Here is a 20,348-nt window from a genome sequence, read left to right as displayed (position 1 = left end):
GAATATTTAGGATACATACTTAAATCTCAGGGGTGGTGATCATAAAAACAGTTTTCAACAGCTGTTTTCAGAAAACATTTATAATACTATAATTAAAATAGTTACCTTCAAATACTGCTTTTCTAGATCTGAGGTTTTGAGCTGTGTCTCTAGATCTTTGACCTTTTCCTTTAGTTGATCAGGATCTGCCTCCAAAAAAGGGAAAATTAGACTAAGCTTTTCCCACTCTGAATAAGTTCAAGATAAAGGATTTATTTTAGAGGATAAGGAGGAAATTTATGAAACTAGAGCCTGGAAAATGTTGTCTTTTATGGTTGAAACACCTTTCAGGCTGTGAATTCTGTATGCTACCTCTATATCAGGTATTACAATTCCATAAGCAGACAAAGAGAAGAGGCATATGGTAGGTGTTTGTTAGAAGTATAGATCCAGGTTGATTTTTTACATGGAAGAAACCATTATTTTCAGAGAAAAATTCTAGAACCAAGAAAATTTGTTAGGTGCTAATAGTACAACATTAGAATAAGTAGACTGTTTGTTAGGGAAGGGGCTACAACCGTAAGGTGGCCAAATGCTCCTGTTACCCAACAGCTTTGACTATTCCATGTACTTCAGTGCGTATTTACTGTAATTATTGGGTTGGCCAAAAAGTTCGTTCGGGTTTTTCGTAAGATGTTACAGAAAAACCTGAACGAACTTTTGGGCCAACCCAATACTGTGTGAAAAATGTGCTGGGCAGGATGGATAACACAAAGATGAATAAGTCCTGATATTTTGGTAGGAAAACATAAAAAGCACAAGGGCTTTAGTTTAATTTATTGATTTCCCCCAGAGTTAACAATATCTCTAATTTTATAATGAGAATCAATGGGCAATAGTATATTTGCTTTAATTGCCATCTTTGCTAGAAACATACTTTCTTTAAACTGCATATAATGTGTCATGTGGTCATATTTTACATCCATTGAGGGGTAAAATTTTAAAAATAATGCTGAATTTTGAGAAAATAATGGTCAGCAAATACATTTTCACGAATGCGACAGGAAGCATATTCTATTAAGGTGACCTTGGAATGGTCCTCCAATTACTGTAAGTTGGAGACAAATATTCTCGTACTTTTCAAAGCTTCCCTCACCTCTGCAGAAAGCACTAATGATTTTTTTACAGAGTTGATTTTTGATCACTGGAATGCTATATTGAGTTGTCTTAATCAGTGGGATGCTATATATTACATAGATTGGTAATGAAATTATGCAGTAAAAGTGATTATTATGTATAGCACTTTCCAAAAGTTAGCTTAATGATCACGTATACTTAAATAGTGCTTTAAAATTTCCGAAACAGTTTTGGTTTGATTTTCAGCCTTAACAATCTTTGGTAGATATCCTCATTTTTAAACAGAAGATGAGGAAATGAGGGTTCACAAATTCCCTTTCAGGAAACTGAGGGTTAGAAAGAGAACTTGCCTAACATCAGCATTAACTGCTCTTTGGCACTGTGTCTGGTTTAGTACACCAAGCTGGCTGCTGGAAGAGATGTTATCAAGAGAGGTTTACGTGTGTACTTCTAGTCACCAAGAGAGGAGGCGGTCTAGTGGTCAATAGCAGGAAATGGCAAGGAGCTTTGGAGTTTCACAGATTTAGGCTTCATCCTGCCTCTGCCACTTCCTAGCTGCTTTGAATCTGTTTAACACAGGTAGAATGGAGACAGAGGTACTCAAACTTCAGGGCTATAAGAATTAAATTATAAAACGCTTGTAAAGCATTTAGCACAGTGTCTGGAACGACTCATACATGACAGCCTTAATACAAAGTAGCAACAAGACTACTTGGTAGGATATTGAAAAGCTATGTGAAATAGTCAAAAACTGTTTAGATATAAATTAGTATAACCCTTTGGAACAGAATTTGGCATTTTCATAAAAGCTATCAAATACGATATGCGTACAAACAATCGATTCTTATTATTTGCAGTAGTTACGTTCTATAAAGTCAACATGAACAATGAATTAGTGAATACCGAACCACTGCTCTTAGGGAAAATAAACCTACATACACATCATCTCACATAGATTTCATAATCTTAAATCCTGGAAACAACTCATCCTGGTAGGTTCTATTTTCTTTGTTTTACAGGAGAGAACAAGGTTCGGAAGTATCAAGTGACTCCTGAGGCTGCCCTAATAACAGGCATCAGAGCTGAAATTTAAACCCAGTCCAGCTGGTCCCAGAACCATAGGTTCCTGCTCTGTGCAGGAGTGCCCCCTGTTGTCTCCTCCTCTGGTCATCCTTGTATGAGAGCTGAAACAATGCAGAGCATCACCTTGCTGAATCTCATCTGGGAAAGTGTGGATCATAGAACTTAAATTTTTCACTGCTCTGTATGTCTGCAAAAGTACCACACAGTACTGATTTGGGGTTACAAGTAAATTTACTGAGTAGGTGAATATGCAAATACAGAATCTGCAAATAATGAGGATCAACTATTCACTGTATGTGTGTCCACGCATATACATATACATTACATACATATGTGTATATGTGCATACCTATGCACACAGGAACGGGAATCATTAGTAATCACTTCTGAATGCAAATGGAAGAGGGTAGAAGGATAGATTTTTTACTTTGTAAAAGGAAAAAAGAACATATAGGCGATGTTTACTTATATACATGTAGTTTCTAAATTAATAAGATGAAAGTAACATTTAGAAGAAAATGTTCAAAGGGCTTAAAAGGGCCTATACTGAGAAACTGGAAGCAACAGACCTAATATTACTTAGCATTGTATCGTGGTTAAATCCGTAACATCCAGGTGGAATACAAGGAGAAAGACACTTGAATACTTGCTACTCAATATTACAGACAACTCAAAGGGCTCAATGGGAATATTGTTTCATGGAAGACAGAGACAGCTTTAAAAACTTAAATCAAGGGCCTCCCTGGTGGCGCGGTGGTTGAGAGTCCGCCTGCCGATGCAGGGGATACGGGTTCGTGCCCCGGTCTGGGAGGATCCCATATGCCGCGGAGCGGCTGGGCCTGTGAGCCATGGCCGCTGGGCCTGCGCATCCGGAGCCTGCGCATCCGGAGCCTGTGCTCCGCAACGGGAGAGGCCACAACAGTGAGAGGCCCGCATACCACAAAAAAAAAAAAAAACAAAAAAAAAAACTTAAATCAAGGATTTGATTTTATAAAAGGAAGACAGTTACCAGAAATGTGTGAACAAACAAGAAAGGCAAACCCTAATTCAAAAACTTGGGTTATCTAACATGCTATGAGTGTGTTAAAAAATATACTACCGGATATGGTGCTTTCAGGTCCATTCTGGTCTTTGTTAACTTCTATCTGATGGATTAATTCTTCTTTTTCTTTTTCCAGCTGACTATTAGCTAATCTAGAACACAATGATAATGTGTTAAAAAAAGACAAACAGACATTGCTCCACAAAATACATGAGCATTTCTTTAATTGTGTGATGTACAGTGCTTAGAACTTGCTGACATTTATAAAGGTAAACATTTGTCCATTTACTCTCCCTGCTGCAATGCTACCATTCTCAGAGATCAGAGAATCAAAATCCTTCATGTTCTTAAAATCTGATCTGATGTCATTTTCAAGAGTAGTTTTTCTCTTGCAGGGAGGAGCGTCACGAAAGTACGCTACACAGAGCCTTGGAAGATTTTTTTTCCTCATTTCAATTAACATTTGCCTTTGGAAGCTAAGGTTTAATATATTCTATGCTATTAAGAAAGTTTAAATTACAAACTTGACACCTATATTAAGATATGGTTTACCCTTTTCTTTAGCATCCATTATATAAAAGAGTGATTGGCATTAGAAGGATGAAATAGTGCTGAAAGACCTATTAGGCAGCAAGGTTGAAAAATCTTAACTGTCTAGGTATAGCAAATGGGGTTATATTAAAAAATAATTTTTAAAAAGTAGTCATATGAACAAATAATATACCTAAGAACTTGAAGCTCCCATTGAAGGCCTTGCTCTGTTTCATCACCTTCAGGAACATGTTTGAGAATCTCAATCTTTGGGCACAATGAAAAGTTAGAAGACAAAGTTTGACACGGAAATAATGAGGTTTTATAAAGATACTTTCAATGAAGCATAATTTTAAAAGTTGAGTTTTCAAAAGTTCACATGATCATACATCTATGGTGATCTATCCACTATTCATTCAACAATTATTTATTGAGGAACTACTGCATGCCAGGCATTGTCCTAGGCATACTGGATACAGCAGTGAAAAAAATAAGCAAAACCCCTTCCTTCATGATCCTGTGGTCCTTACACTTTTAGTGGGGGAAGACAAACAGTGAGCATGGGATGTGACTGGATAACACTTCAAGATGGTGGGAAGGGCTATTAAGAAAACTAACCTAGGGTAAGAGGACAGAGTGATGGAAAGTAGTATACGTTTGGGAGGGTCGGAGGAGCTTGCACTTAAGCAGAGACATGAAGTGCAGGAGGGAGCTATGAGAATATTTGGGTAAACAGTGTTCTAAACAAGGGAAACAGAAGCACGGCCCAGAAGCTTGAATGAGTTTGGTTTTCCCAAGGATTGAAAGAATGTCAGCATGGCTAGAGCACTATGAGTGCTGGAGAAAGTAAAGGTGAGGCTAGAGAGGAAGCCAGATGCCATACCATGTAGGTCTTTGCAGCCTATGAGAAGAACGTTAGGATTTTGTTCTGGGGTAATGGGAACCAATGCAAGATTCTAAGGATGGGAGTGCTATGATTTGCTTTATACCTTTAAAAGGAGTACTTGGCAACTATGTGGAAAATAGGTCAGGGATAAGGAGAAGGTGAAACAAGGCAAGAGCGGAAGCAGGGAGACCAGTTAGGAAATTACTGCTCTTCAGGTGTGAGAGAATAGCTTAGACTAGACTGGCAGTGTTGGAGGTGCTGGACATCATCAGATTTGGGATACGTCTGAAATAGAGCTGACAGGATTTAATGAAAAAGACGCGGGGTATGAGTGAAAAGAAAGGAGTCTATGATCCAAGGTTTTTGACCTAAACAAATAGGTGAATGGTGGGGCCATTCACTTAGATGGAACTTGTAGGAGAGGAATTAGTCCAGAGTTCATTTTTACCTACATAAGATAATGAATGCCGAGGGGTGGTTTGAAATATGATGCATTATTTTATCACATAAAGAAAAATGACATTACTTGCCTGTTGCTCAAGATCTTCCGTGTATTTCTTAACTTTTTGTTCCCTCTCTGTTGCTTGTCTTACAAGCTGTTCAAGATCAGTAAGGCTTTTAGTTTTTTGGGCAATATCAGTTTCCAATTCTTTCAACTTGGTTTCATACATTCTAAAAGTATAAAGGAAAAAAAATGGTGTAGACATGGAAAATAGTTTCTCTCATTGATTTAAAAGTTAGTTCAAGTTACTGCACTAAAAATAAAGAATATCTTATTATACTGTTTCTTCTAGTCAAATCTTTTCCTACATATTTACTTAGCATTAGGTGACAGCAAGGGATAAGTACCCCTAATTAACAGACAGGCCAATTAAATAGAGGATTTAGATGTTTCCCAAAGTTATAACAAGGATGGAGCCTGAATTTTACCACTGTCAGATTAAAATCAATACCTTTTTCAATCACAAAGAAATAGAAATTAAATTCATAAGAATATCAAATTCTGTATTATTGAATATTCTTAGGAATATACTTAGAGATAACAAACTAAACCATTTAATACACACACACACACACACACACACACACACACACACACGAGGTATCCAGGTAGAGCAAAACCAAAAGAACACTGCTGAGAGAGGGAAAAGAATATGTAAAAGCAGGGGTAAGAAAAATGGCACAAGATGTGGGCGGGATGAAGCTTGTAAAAATCTAAATAGATTTGTAAATTTTCAAGAAATGATCAATAATTCAAAAAAAATCCAGATTCCAAAAGAAACTTCTAAAACACTGAGCCAAAATGGTTTTACAAACCCATCATACCACCTTAAAGGAGACAATGCTTATAACATTCAAATTTTTCCACAGAAAAGAAAAGAAGGAACACTTTGGCAACAAAATCAGGTAAGGACAGGATAAGGAAGGAAAATTATTACCTCAGTTTACAACAAAATAATACAATTATTATCAAAGAGCTTGTGATAAACCTTAGGAACCTAGATTAGAAGGCAACGTTCTTAACCTGACAAAAGCTATCAAAGTGGTGAAATATCTGAAGCTCACTCTGCCATTCAATTCCCAGCTCTAAATGCCACCCAGTCAGAGAGGCCTTCTCTGACCACCCTATCTAAAACAGCTCCTGCATCACCCCGGCCTGTCTCAGCAGTCAGTACTATAAAGCTGGATGTGGAATAGATGTTATTAGTTTGTTGAGTAAATAACAGAGCAACTATAAAGATTTCAGCATGAGCATAATGGTTAATGGGTACCAAAAGATTATCTTCAAACCACTTTACCAAACTGGGTGTCTAATCCCATCTGCAGACTTTAGCAATTTTTTTGGTGGATTTAGGGAGCCTTGAGGCCAAAGATCAGAATTAGCCTTCTGTCAAGTGGATTCTACTAGGACTTAGTTTTTTTAAAAAATGCTTACTGAAGGCCTACTCTATACTCAGTTATCTGTACAGTTCTCAGATGAAAAACACATAAATGATCTAAAGGGCAAAGTCATCTTCAGTTATGGTTAAATCTCATCACTGCTTCAAATATTTATAAACTTTATAAACCCTTTTCACATTAATAATCTTTTCTGCAGCCCCAAAGAGCCCTTTTTTAGAAAAGAAGAGGACAGGGATTATCATTTCCACAGCTTTAAAAAAACTTAAACTCGATCTCTCTTTTGGTGGAACCAGGCTTCGGAGCTCCCTTCCAAGATGGCCGAAGACAATTCTCCATACAAGGCCGTGGCAACAAAGTGTAGACGCAGCCGCACCAAATTCACAGAAGAGCAATTGAAAATCCTCATCAATGCATTCAACAAAAAACCTTACCCAGGTTATGCCTTCAAACAAAGACTTGCTTTGGAAGTCAACACTGAAGAGTCTAGGATCCAGATATGGTTTCAGAATCGAAGAGCTAGGCACAGGTTCCCGAAAAGACCTGAGAAGAACTTAGACTTAAGACAAGACCGAGCTTACCCTGAAGAGAACATTCAAGGTGTGAGAGACAGACGATGTCGTACCAGCTACACTTCTTCCCAATTACAAACTCTCATGAATGCATTCATGGAAAACCCTTATCCTGGGATTGATTCCAGACAGCAACTTGCTGAAGATATTGGGGTTCCAGAGTCAAGAGTCCAGATTTGGTTTCAAAACCGAAGATCTAGACTCCGTATCCAGAAAAAAAGAGAACCCGAAGAAGCTTCAGCCCAAAGACAAAACCAGGGACAAGATCTCTGAGATGGGCGCATTCAAGGTTTACAGAATGGCACTCCCTAGTGACTGTTTTATTTCCCTGGAGCCAGAACAAGGTGAACAGAGAGACAAATTCAGTGTATTTGATGTCATCAGCCTGGACTCCAGATCAGTTCTCTTCCTGGCAACATAACCTTCCAAACATACCTTCACCTTCTTCTTCATCTTCTGGAGACGGTAAACAGGACTTCAGGACTCAGAGGCAGATGATACAAAGTACCACACAGCCCTAGTGACTGAATCTAGATTCAGAGTTCAACAGATCTCGAGGACAATGAAAATAAACTTATTAATACCATTTTTATGGTCATACAAATAAATGACCGATTCAAGTAAAAATCATCAAAACATATGTGGTGTTGTGACTTTGATCAACTGTGCTGATGTACTGAAGCCTCCATAAAAACCCAGAAGGATGGGGTTCAGAGCTTCTGGGTTAGTGAACGCATGGCGGAGAGGAAAGCGATGTACTTGAAGAGGGCAGGGAAGCTCAGAGCCCCTTCTCACATACCTCGCCCTATGTAACCATCTGGCTGTTGACTCATATCCTTTAATATCTTTTGTAATAAATCTGTAATCTAGTGAAAAAAAAAACAAAAAAACTTAAACTCACAGAAGAACTGTAATTTACTTAAGGGCATAGTGAGAAATAGGTATTTCTAAGCCCTGGAAGCTACCTGGCTCTCTGAAGGAACCTAGTCAAAGCAGGCCTTTTAGAAATACATCTAACATAAAGCAGAGTCTTGCATGCAGCAGGTACTGAGTAAATACCTGCTGGATAAATACATCTCGAAGCAACTCAAAATTCTTTGAGTCCACGTGTGATTGTAGAAGGAAATAAAGGGCCAACCAAGCAATCAACTGATAGGGTTGCTGGTTGAGAGCCTCTGCTGGAGTCCAAGCAGGCAAAAGAAGACCCCTTCTCCCCTTTATACTATCACACATATCATTTCATTTAGCCCTCACACTAGCCCTCTGACAGAATTAAGAAACAGTTGTGGGGGAAGAGTAGATTCTGAGTACTCTCGGTATGATGTTAGGACAGGAACCAAGGACCCTTCTCCAAGACTGCCTGGCCACCTGGGCCTTCTAATCTACCTGCAAAACCTTTCTCTTTTCTCCTTAGACTTGTCTGACAGGGTCAAGTGAGTGCCAACAGGCCCACAGTGGGACCTGCTGTGGCCTCACAGTGCTAAGATTCCCATCCCAGCTGTAGTGATGGTGACGGCCAATCCACATCAAGTCCATTCTAAACAGCAGGTAGATATCCAAGGGGATACTGAGATGCACAGACAGAAGGAACTCTAGGAATATGGTAAAATAAAGATGCGTTTGCCTTCTGAAACGGGGCCAGTAGATGTCAAGAGTGCCACTTCACACAGGATGACTTTATTGGGACAGGACATGGGCAGGATGTCACTGGTCTCTGGCTTCTACATATACTCCTTGAAGCAGCTGCTTAACGTTGGAAGTGAGAATGATACCAAAGCCTTTTACTGACTCATCAGAGTTATGACGAACCACCTCTGGGGATAGTGACAATGAACATACGAATGTTCACTGGTGAATTCCTATCACCTCTTTCAGAGCCACAAAGTTGATTTGACAGGCAGGAATTGCACATACTTGCGGAAAAGGCTCAAGGGATGGGAGAAAATCAAGTGCCAGAAAGCAGAGGCCAGTAAGACACTAAAACTGTTTGCTGAATTCATCCGTTGAGGCTATTTGAAGAGCAAGATGCCCAGAACATAACTCCAAAGTTGCAGTCGTAGCTGGAGAAACGCAGCACCCAGGAGAAGCTGGGCACCATCAGTCCAGGCTCATGGCTGACAGCAGCTTCACGATGCCCACCCAGCTCCAACACCCTTAGCCCAGCCCCAGCTCTCCTCTGTCCCATGCCGACACCCCAATTAGTTAAATATGTTAAGGAAGAAAAAGTGAGGATCATGTTAAAACAAACAACCAAACAGTTCTTCACGAAAGAACTAAGTGAATCAGGATACTGTCACATTCTTTAAAAACAATAATGGCAGAATTAGAGCTCATTAAACTGTGCACATTTTAAACTGCTTGTTCCTACCTTGTAATAACAATTGATTTCCATCTCTTGCTGTCAGCGCCTTCAAGCTGTGGACCTCTACTTTCTGCCAGCTGTAATCTCTTACCAGTCTCTTCTAGTTGAACTGTCATCTTCTCATTTAATATCTCCAAATTATTCTTAGCTATCCGTAATTTTTCTGCAGCTTCAGTTTCCTATCATTAAAAAGCTAATTAGTATATTACGCCGAAACGTAATACTGTTCTCATGGATATAGTATATTCAAAATTATCAATCACTACAAACTAGAAAGAAAATAACCTGGAGTTCTAAATGCTGATTATAATTCCAATAAAAATCCAATGTTTCTTTTACTCTAAAACAGCAATATGGTCATAATAATTAGAACAGATCATGTAAATGAGGTTAGAAAAATACATTTACAATATTTTACTCTAGTGGTTACTTTAAATTTGTCATATTTGTTTGTCTGTAATAGTTAGAGAAAATGGGATAGTTTATGTCTTTAGATTTTTAAAAGATGTTTTGACTTTTTAGTACCCGAGAGACATAACTATAAGTATAAACTATGTGTAATTACCACAGATTATTTCCACTATTAAACATCCACATTCACAGCGCAGTAGCACTCTGGCCTCACAATACATTCATATACCACTGTAACTAGTTTAAAAATATTAATTGCTATTTATTCACTGGATCATCCATATAAATAACAACACTTATTTGGGGCAAGGAATATATTTTGCCACTTAAATAGAAAGGAATCTTACTGTTTAACAAAATAGTTTCATATACTCTTTATTGTACATCAAGCATTATTCTAAGACATGTGCATAAATATTAACTCATTTAAACCCTGTAGCAGCTCTGTGAAATAGATATACTCAATATTCCCAGTTTTATAGATGAGGAAATTGAGAGAAGGAGAGGGAATAGTAGATTCCCCTAGTTCCCACAGATAAGAAGTAATAAAGCAGGCTTCCCTGGTGGCGCAGTGGTTAAGAATCCGCCTGCCAATGCAGGGGACACGGGTTCAAGCCCTGGTCCGGGAAGATCCCACATGGCGCGGAGCAACTAAGCCTGTGAGCCACAACTACTGAGCCTGTGCTCTAGAGCCCACGAGCCACAACTACTGAGCCCATGTGCCACATCTACTGAAGCCCACGTGCTCCAGAGCCTGTGCTCTGCAACAAGAGAAACCACCGCAATGAGAAGCCCGCGTGCCACAACAAAGAGTAGCCCCCGCTCGCTGCAACTAGAGAAAGCCCGTGCACAGCCACAAAGACCGAACACAGCCAAAAATAATAAGTAAAAATAAGTAAATTGATTTAAAAAAAAAAGGTAATAAAGCTAGGATTTGAATCCTGGCTATGTGGCTTCTACATTATACTGCCTCTGAATTTATTAATTTTTTATTTTCAATGCTCCTCATAGTGAAAGGATGGTGGGCATAAAAACACAATTCCTGGATGAATTGGGAGATTGGGATTGACATATATACACTAATATGTATAAAAATAGATAACTAATGAGAACCTGCTGTATAGCACAGGGAACTCTACTCAATGCTCTGTGGTGACTTAAATGGGAAGGAAATCCAAAAAAGAGGGGATATATGTACACATATAGCTGCTTCACTTCGCTGTACAGCAGAAATTAACATGACATTGTAAAGCAACTATACCCCAATTAAAAAATAAATAAATAAATAAAGACAAACAAAAAAAACAACACAATTCCTAAATCTCTTAATACCTACTCTGAGTAGATACTCTCATCAACTTGTTCATTCTGTTTTCCCAAAATGTAGCAGTTAATTAACATAAAAATAAGTATAGTCAATAACGAAAGCCATACTTTTTTAAGTTCTTTACGAAGCCTTTCATTTTCAGCAACAATTTTCTCTGTGCCTTTGGTCTTGGATTCATAGTGCATGCTCAACTGACGTCCAAGATGAACTTTGAGTTTTTCTAGTTCAGCCTAGTAATTAAAAAAACTCTACATTATCAAAACAAGGAAATAAACGATGATCTTGTAAACTCATAAAACTTAGTTTAACATGGTTTTAGAGACCATATTTGATATAATTAGAATTAAATTCTTCCCTTTGATACTGGTCATCTAGAGCAGAGCTTCCCAATCTTGGCTTAGAATGAGCTGATGACTTTAAAAAAGAATCACAATACCAATGGTAGGATCAATCCCAAAATAATCTGATCAATCTCAAAATTGGGGGCTTAGGCAGATGTATTTTTGAAAATAGATACAGTTAATTATTTTATGCTGCCGGAGTGAGAAGCAATGGTCTGGAAATAATAAGATGACCAAGTGGTGCTACTCTAACTACTCCTAGCCTTGTCTCCAACATTTTTTTTTCTGTATTTGTAAAATATCTACTGCATCCATTAAAGCCACTTTATACACTATATTTTAAACTGTCTTTAAAAATTAATAAAAATTATATCAGTAAAACATTCTGTACAAATGACCACATTGAAAATATTACCTTCAATTTTTCGTTTTCCATTTCAATATTAGCCACTTTTTCACTGGTTAATATTCCTGATGCTTTTTTCAGCTGTTCATTTTCCCTTTGGACTTTTTCAACTACTTTTTTCATTAAACCAATGGTTTTTTCTAGTTCTGGGATTGTCTTTCCACTTCTACCAGACTAGGAAAAAATGTTAACTTTTTATTTAATCAAATATTTTAGAGAGTATAACATAAAGTACCAAGAATATAAGAGGTTTATTATTAAACTCATTGTTGATTCCTAACATTTGAAGCCAAGGCTTGTATGACTTCAACTCGTTATAATAACCCTGTGAAAGAGGAATTATCCTTACTTTGCATACAAGAAAATCAAGACTCAGAGAATTTGATATTCCTAAAGTCATGCAGCTAATAAGTAACAGCTTAAACCCTGGTATACTGGAAAGAACATTAGTATAGTAGCATTATAACTAGGAAGCTGCCATGGATATCATAAAAAATAATTATAAAATGTTAGAATCAGACCAAGGAGCAGTTAGCAGTTACCTCAGTGAACAGATGGAAGATTCCTGGAAGTTAAATGTTTTCAAGGTGTAGAGGGATATGCAATGAAAAAAGAGATGGGATAGAGTCCAAGTGGAATAAGAAGCATGTAAGATGAGACAGATGATAAAATACATTAACTTGAAACAGAGAGAAAGCTGAATGATGTTTTACATTATAGATGTAGCAGAATAAAATTCAAACTAGAGGCACTAGTAAAGGCATATCAGTACTGTTACGACATATGCAAACTTTTTTTTTCATTTCCAGCTTATCACTTCTGAAGCCAAAACAAACATATGGCATACTCTCACAGACTCACCCCTCTAACGTGGCCAAGTTTCCTCTCTACTTCTGCTTTTTCTTTCTTAAGAAATTCACACATTTCCTTCAAATCTCTTACCTGATTCTAGAAGATTAAAGAAAACATGTAACAATTTAACATAGCTATAGCCATTGAAAAGGAAAGGCAAACAATTCATCTGAACTATCAGTCTCTTCAACTGTATAGCTGAATTAAACAAGTGGGTCTTTACACCAATGAGGAGGATTTTGAACCATGGCATATGCTGAATTAATACAACACCATTTTGTATATGAATTTCAAGAAACATTTCCTGCATTATTGCCTTAGTATACAACATAAATTTGAGTTTAGAACTCCTGATTTCAACTCTCCCATAGATTGCATATGTAGAACTTTACCCATATAGTACAGAGAAAGAGACAACTCATCTTCTGACACGGGTTCTAAGTGTAAAAATCAGAATGAGAAGCAGGATATAGCTTAATTATACCGTTACCAGTGGAATTAACAGATTGCTGATATTCTAAGTTAAAAAACACAAATGAAACAGTCAGTCAAGAGAAAAGGACTCCCTTAAATAGGATAAGATTTGGAAAACCAAAAATAAACTTATTATAAACATCAAAATAAAGTAAAATTTCTAAAAGAGACGATTATCCTAAAATATTTTAATTTAAAGACTTTATATTTTTAGAGCTATCCTAATATTTTAAAGTGTGACAACTGTTAATTAAATACACCAACCATCATCTTGCCACACACACGACATTTGAACTTGCTATTTCTGTTGCCTGGAACTCTTTTTCTAGTATCTGTATGACCTACTTCCTTACCTGTCCCCTAGCTCTCTGCTAAAATATCACTTTATTAAGAAAGCCTCCCCTTACTACCCTATTTTAAAAAGCAATCCCATATTTAGTTGACCCTTGAACAATGTGGAGGTATAACTTATAGTTGGTCCTCTATATCTGCAGTTCCTTTGCATCCGTGGGTTCAATCAACCACGGATCAGGTAGTACAGCAATATTTACTACTGAAAAATATCCCCATATAAGTGGACCCTCATAGTTCAAGGGTCAGCTATACCCCTATGCAACACACGCACACACACACACACACACACACACACACCCTTCACACTAACTGTGCTTTTTCTTCTTAGCACTTTAACATCAGCTGACATACTATATATTGACTTGCTTACATATTATGAGCCTTCCCTTACTGGAATGTAAGCTCTACAAGTGCAAGAATTTTTTTGATTGCTGTTTACCAGCACCTAGAAGAGTACCTGACACAAAAAAGGCCCTCAACAAATAACTGTTAAATGAGCAAATGTAGAAAGTATAACAGTACCATGATATTTTATCAATATGAGTTTCTGACTTCTTCAAAAGCTAACATGGTAAACATAATAATTAAGTAGGGAGAAAAAGGCATTAGATTTCCTAACTATAATAAAGAATATTAAATTTACCTTTAATCTTGGCAAATCTTTATTTGCTTGTTCAAGCTGAAATTTTAATTCAATATTTTCAGATGACAACTTCAGGTTTTCCCTCTGGAGCTCCTGTTCTCTTTGACAATGATCATCTGACTCTATTCCTGAAGTCTTCAGGAAAAAAGTTAGGGATATTTTTAAGGTGTAACAAATAAAAGCTACATAAGACACACTGGATAAGAGAACACTACGCTGAAAGGGAACATTTTTCCCTCAAAGGAATGAGAAAATTGGAGAGCTCTAGAGAAAACAACCATAAGCGAACAAACTAACTCACATGAGAAAAGGTAACCAGTCTGTTGTAATTAATATAGAAAGCAAAGTCAGTGTGATTTAATAATGTCCACGCATATAATGCCTCCATATATACTCTCATAATGACTAAACGAATTTGTGGTGGTCCTTCCAGTCCAAAAAAAAGTACTGTTACCTGTTACAGACTGTCTCATGCCCCAACCCCCACCCAGCCCCAAATTCATATGTGAAGTCCTACCTCTGAGTACCTCAGAATGACCTTATTTGAGGATAGGGCCTTTTCAGAGATAACTAAGTTAAAACAGGATCATTAGGGTGGGCCTTAATCCAACAAGGTCTGATGTTCTTATACCAAAGGGAAATGTGGGCATACAGACATACATAGAAGGGAGACACTGTAGAGACGGGGAGAAGCTAGCCATCTATGAGCCAAGGAGAGAGGCCTGGAACAGATCCTTCCCCCACGGCCTAAAGAAGCAATCAACTCTGCCGATACCTTGATTTTGGACTTCCGGCTTTCAGAAGTGAGAGAATACATTTCTGTTGTTTAAGCCATCAACTCCGTGGTGTTTTGTTATGGTGGCCCTAGCAAACAAATCTGCAAGCCTACAAAAAGTGCCTCAATTCCTCCTCCTTTAGAAGGCTATTCATCATTCCTTGAGCTAAAGTAATCACTCCCTCCTCTGAAATCCAGTAACACTTTATTTGCATTTCTTTTGGCATGAATTCACCTTGGGTTATTATTTATGTTCAATTTCAGTTCTCATTCTAAGCTATAGATTATTTGAAAGAGAAATCTGTGCTTGGTTACTTTTTCCTATAAAGTGGGTAGAATACCCCTTACCCTCATAAACTTGTTAAGAGCATTATATGAGATAATTTTGTGAAAGCACTCAGAACAGCTTTAGTTTTTTCTCCTCCATTCCATTCTCTATTGGTTTGATCGACGATCAACTCAATAAATCCACAGACATTATGATGACTATCATATTATTATATAATATATTTATATATTACACATTACATTATTATTATTAAAGTATAATATTCTATAAATACATTTATTATACATGGCTCTGTAACATCTTTTTAATTAGCAGTAGGTTAAATACATTCTGACATATTCACCATTAGGCCAAAAAGAAAAGTAAAAAAAAGAAAAAGTTTTCTTAAGTAAAATACAGTAAAAGTAAAGAAATTAGAAAATAGGATACAGAAATGTAAAGAAATTCTGGGCTGACCTTTGATTCTGACCTGAGGGCATATAACACAACACTGGCAGAAACACTGCATGTATCTACCTGATTTCTAACTGTTTGAGGGAATATGTGTGTGTATGAACATATACAGTGGCAAGAAAAAGAAGACAGACATATTGCATGGTGTCAGTAAACTATAGCAATATGTTCCTACTTATTCTCTGTCAGACAACCCAAGTATACATTCTGATTCTACTACTATTAAGGTTAACACTAGGCAAATCATGCCACCTGCAAGGTCCTTGGTTTTTGCATCTTACAAATGAAGGCACTAGACAGGATGATTTTTAAGGTCTCTTCAGACATGGAAATCTATAGTTCCCTATCCCTGAGCTCTTTTGTCTCCCTTACTTCATCTCTTCAGTCTATGATAGCTATTTAATAAATGATAATAAGTACCCCTAACTGATAGATATAAAATATACTAAATTTCATTCACAGAAGAGAATAATTGTATCTGATGATATTACATGAACTGCTGAATTTTTTCAACAGTTCTCCTCACTAAAATATGGATGCAATTCTTTGTGTAAGTGAATGTGGATCATTTTTTCCTCCTGTTCTCAGAAAACAAAACTAAAAGTATTAGTTGAGATTGTCCAAATTTTTGGAAAATAAATTCTAATGAAACTTCTATAAAAGTAAAATAAATAAAATTCTTGTATAATCAATTTTGGGGGGACTTCCAAATTGTTCTATAGAAGAAGAATCCTGTTCAAAGGTATACACTGCCAAAAGTCAAATTCTTAGTGGATGAGAGTTAGTGATAACACACAGTGGAAGTCTCAAATTCTCAATTACTTATTATCAAGTGAAAAAAAGAAGCATTATGTACCTGGATAAGGAAACGAAATAAGAATTAAGACATTTTCATCCATTTTCTCTTAATTTAAATGTCTGATTTAATGAGAATGAGGACTTAAGTGACTGGAATATCTGAAGTGGAAAGGAATGAATGAATGAATGAATGTTATTTGATTTCAACTGGGAACAACCTTCTTATTCTGTTGAATAAATTGACCAAAAGTAGTGTGTGTATGTAGAAAGTTCATAAACTGTAGAATCAGACCTCCATTTAAATCCTGGTTCTGCATCTTCTTGATCACTAGAGATGTTACTTATTCTCCAAGCTTCCCACATAAAGTAGAAATAATTCTCTGCAGAGTATTGTGAAAACTATACCTAGGCAATACATGTAACCTTCCTTTTCTCATTATAAAAAAGTATCTGTTACAATACAAGGCAAAAAGACCATCAAAGGAACTTGCTATATATGTTAGAATGTTACACAGCATCATACCAGATTTTTACGGATATTATTCATTGTAGTGAAATTTTACTTGCAGTGAGATTTTACAGCATGCCGAAGTAGGAATTTCTAAGGCAAAACGAACTCATCTAAAGTGCCTTATTTTTGTTATTCTGTTATCTAATCTAATACTTGGTAAAACAGTGAGTACTAATGGTAATACCAATACCAATGGTAAAACAGTGAGTACTAAAATGAATCGGGAAACGTACAACCACTAAGTTTTTGTAGGAACTAGTCAAATATTAGGGTTTAAGGAGAAGTTTATTAACAATTAATATTCTTTACAAATCCTACACAATTTGTTTCCATTTGCACCATATACGTATACCACTTGCTATGAGAAAACTCAGCCAAGGGAGGAATAAAGGACTGCCATGTACTCAAACCTGGGACGCTTCATTTCTTGGCTGGACTGAGACATCAGTTTCAGAGTTTGCCTGTGCATCCTCCTCAGCACACTGCCTCACTGCAGCAGCGCTTGTGGCGTAACCACAGTCCTCCCCAGCAGATTCTTCTGGATCCATGTGGTTGTTGTGACTCACATCTTCAGTTATGTGTCCCTTTTCTTTCTCATTCTTGCCTAGCTCATTCTCTTCCTTGTTTTTATATTCCTGTTTATTATTTTCACAACAGTCTTGATTAATTTTTTCAACTTTACAATCTGGTTCCTTTTCAAAATTGGAGTTAAAATCCGTCAAGGTACCATTAGTTGACCTAAATGGACTTGATTTATTATTTGGTCTTGACTCAGATTTATTTAACCCAGTAGGATCTACAATATCTTCTGCTTTGTGTTTTTCTTCATTACTGTAACACTGTAGAATATTCCTAGGTACCTGATGATATAAGTTGTCACTAACATCTATTCCTTTCCTATTTTTAATTCTGAGTACTGTTATGGGTTTTTTTTGGCTCCTGTGTAAACTGTTCTTTTTGTGAAAAATATTATGCCTGTATTTATTAACACTGGTAGCAAGAGGAGAAAGTGTAGCTGCGTCACATAACAGATTCTGCTTGAAGCAGACGAAAGAGAAGAAACAGGAAAAGAAAAGGAAAAAAATAATAAAAATATACACATGAATGTTTTAAAATAAGATACAACAAATAATTCTTCATTAATTAGACTTTATAAAGAAAAATGAGAAATGTATCACATATTTGAATGGAAATAATGTTATAACATACTTTCCTATTTTATCTAACTATATGCTCTTGTCACAGCAAAACTCATAACTACATTTTAAAATCTCCAGAAATCATGTGTAATGACATTTTATGCAAAGCATAAGAATCATAAGTTTACCATTATTATGTAAAAAGGATTATAGAAGTTAACATACATCACTATCTAGTAAAAATAAAAGTTGGATTTATTGCATTAATATTAATGAGAAGGATCTACTGTTTTTAGCTAGGTAAAGGTAGAAGTTGATTTCACTTTTAAACTTTAGAATAAAAAAAGTGAAAAGAAAAGATGTGCACTTACTGAAGGCTTAGAATATGCATCCTTTGAAAACTGTTTTTCTAAAGCATGAAGTTTTTCTTGGAGGTATTTATTTTGTAAACGTAAATCTTCTATAACAGAATCTCGAGGAAGAGCCTGATGGGTCCTATGGACAACAATCACAGACTCTTTACTGTTCAAACTTCCAACTTTTTACTGTTTTATCATATTAAAAAATAGAAAAAAATATTTTTAACACTGTATTTCTTTTAAACTCTACAAAACTTGAAAACTTTACAAAAATCAAATTAAAACATGATTATATTATAAACTGATCCTCTACAGAGGATTCATGGCTGGCCTCCTTTAAACTATGAGTTAAAAAGGGTATTTTGATTTAAAAAAATATATACGTTAATATTTGTAAAGAACATGTATCTATTTTGGGGATTGTGTAAAATAGCTGAATAAAAATATCTGCTATTTTTAAAACATTATATAATAATTTCATAACATCCATGTGCTTCTCAAGATGGTCAAGGATTTTATAAGGTTCTTAGTGGAGCCAGATAATAATCTATTTCTTCAATCTATACTACTCACCTGCATGGCCTACAAGGCCCTCCGCTATCTGGCACAAGCACACCTGTTCAGCACATTTGTCCAGGACTCTTCCCTTACTTCGGCAAATAAATCCACTCTTACCCACACATGAAAGATTCACTCCTGCCACTATGTCTCTGCTAGGGTTCTGTTTTCTCGGAATGTCCTTTCTGCCTTTAAAATCTAGACCTGATTCATAAAATTCGGAAATTCACATCTGAACTAAGACAAGTTCAATCTCTTTTATAAAGTCTTCTCCAATTACTTCAGCCTCCACAGATTCATATTAGAAAAAAAGCTATTAACGAAATTGAGTTATCTGTAGTCAGGTGGATGGACCTAGAGTCTGTCATACAGAGTGAAGTAAGTCAGAAAGAGAAAAACAAATACCGTATGCTAACACATATATATGGAATCTAAGAAAAAAAAATGGTCATGAAGAACCTAGGGGTAAGACAGGAAGATAGACACAGACCTACTAGAGAATGGACTTGAGGATATGGGGAGGGGGAAGGGTAAGCTGTGACAAAGTGAGAGAGTGGCATGGACATATATACACTACCAAATGTAAAATAGATAACTAGTGGGAAGCAGCTGCATGGCACAGGGAGATCAGCTGGGTGCTTTGTGACCACCTAGAGGGGTGGGATAGGGAGGGTGGGAGGGAGGGAAACCCAAGAGGGAAGAGATATGGGAACATATGTACATGTATAACTGATTCACTCTGTTATAAAGCAGAAACTAACACACCATTGTAAAACAATTATACTCCAATAAAGATGTTAAAAAAAAAGCTATTAAATATCTAAAAGTATTAGAAGGTTTCAAAGCTCAAATATTTTGATCCTTGCGAAAACTGCAAGGAGAATAAAAGGATTCGGTTTTATTCTGAACATATGTTTAGACTAAGAAAAACAGGGAGGCTAGGACCCGACAGTAGCTATAAATAGATGTCAAAACAAAGAAAAATGTTTCAATCATTTTGTTCTTCTCCATCAAGGAAAATTCTGAAGAACTTAAGAAACAATGACTTAGAAGGAAATGAGATGGAATGTAGGTTGAAAGCTCACAAGGACCTTGAAAAGTAAATATTTTACAGATCGGGACAAAACACAAGAATCTGAAATATCAGCAAACAGGTGGTAAATTTAC

At 36.5% G+C, this 20,348-nt stretch overlaps 2 protein-coding genes across 4 annotated transcripts in view; one reads left to right on the top strand and one right to left on the bottom strand.

The window, feature by feature from the left end:
- CEP290 (centrosomal protein 290) overlaps positions 1-20,348 on the bottom strand; it is a 93,825-nt gene that overhangs the window by 1,646 nt on the left and 71,831 nt on the right. For all 3 annotated transcript variants that reach the window (XM_060111777.1, XM_060111776.1, XM_060111778.1), the window contains exons 43-52: positions 18,636-18,759; positions 14,300-14,434; positions 12,838-12,924; positions 11,986-12,150; positions 11,337-11,459; positions 9,498-9,670; positions 5,189-5,330; positions 3,966-4,039; positions 3,299-3,393; positions 106-185 (exon numbers count right to left, since the gene is read on the bottom strand). In XM_060111777.1, coding sequence (XP_059967760.1) covers positions 106-185; positions 3,299-3,393; positions 3,966-4,039; positions 5,189-5,330; positions 9,498-9,670; positions 11,337-11,459; positions 11,986-12,150; positions 12,838-12,924; positions 14,300-14,434; positions 18,636-18,759 — 1,198 coding nt within the window. The remainder of the gene's footprint in view (positions 1-105; positions 186-3,298; positions 3,394-3,965; positions 4,040-5,188; positions 5,331-9,497; positions 9,671-11,336; positions 11,460-11,985; positions 12,151-12,837; positions 12,925-14,299; positions 14,435-18,635; positions 18,760-20,348) is intronic.
- LOC132499366 (double homeobox protein A-like) lies at positions 6,875-7,480 on the top strand. Its single transcript, XM_060113916.1, has one exon. The coding sequence runs from the start codon at positions 6,875-6,877 to the stop codon at positions 7,400-7,402; it is 528 nt and encodes a 175-aa protein (XP_059969899.1). The 3' UTR covers positions 7,403-7,480.

The sequence above is a fragment of the Mesoplodon densirostris genome, chromosome 11, assembly GCF_025265405.1.
Source record: "Mesoplodon densirostris isolate mMesDen1 chromosome 11, mMesDen1 primary haplotype, whole genome shotgun sequence".
Taxonomy (NCBI): domain Eukaryota; kingdom Metazoa; phylum Chordata; class Mammalia; order Artiodactyla; family Ziphiidae; genus Mesoplodon; species Mesoplodon densirostris.
Note: the sequence above shows the minus strand (reverse complement) of the source record. Positions and strands in the feature narration are given on the sequence as shown.

Excerpts from the sequence above, each read along its gene's own strand:
- LOC132499366 (XM_060113916.1), top strand. The coding sequence starts at position 6,875 with ATGGCCGAAGACAATTCTCCATACAAGGCCGTGGCAACAAAGTGTAGA.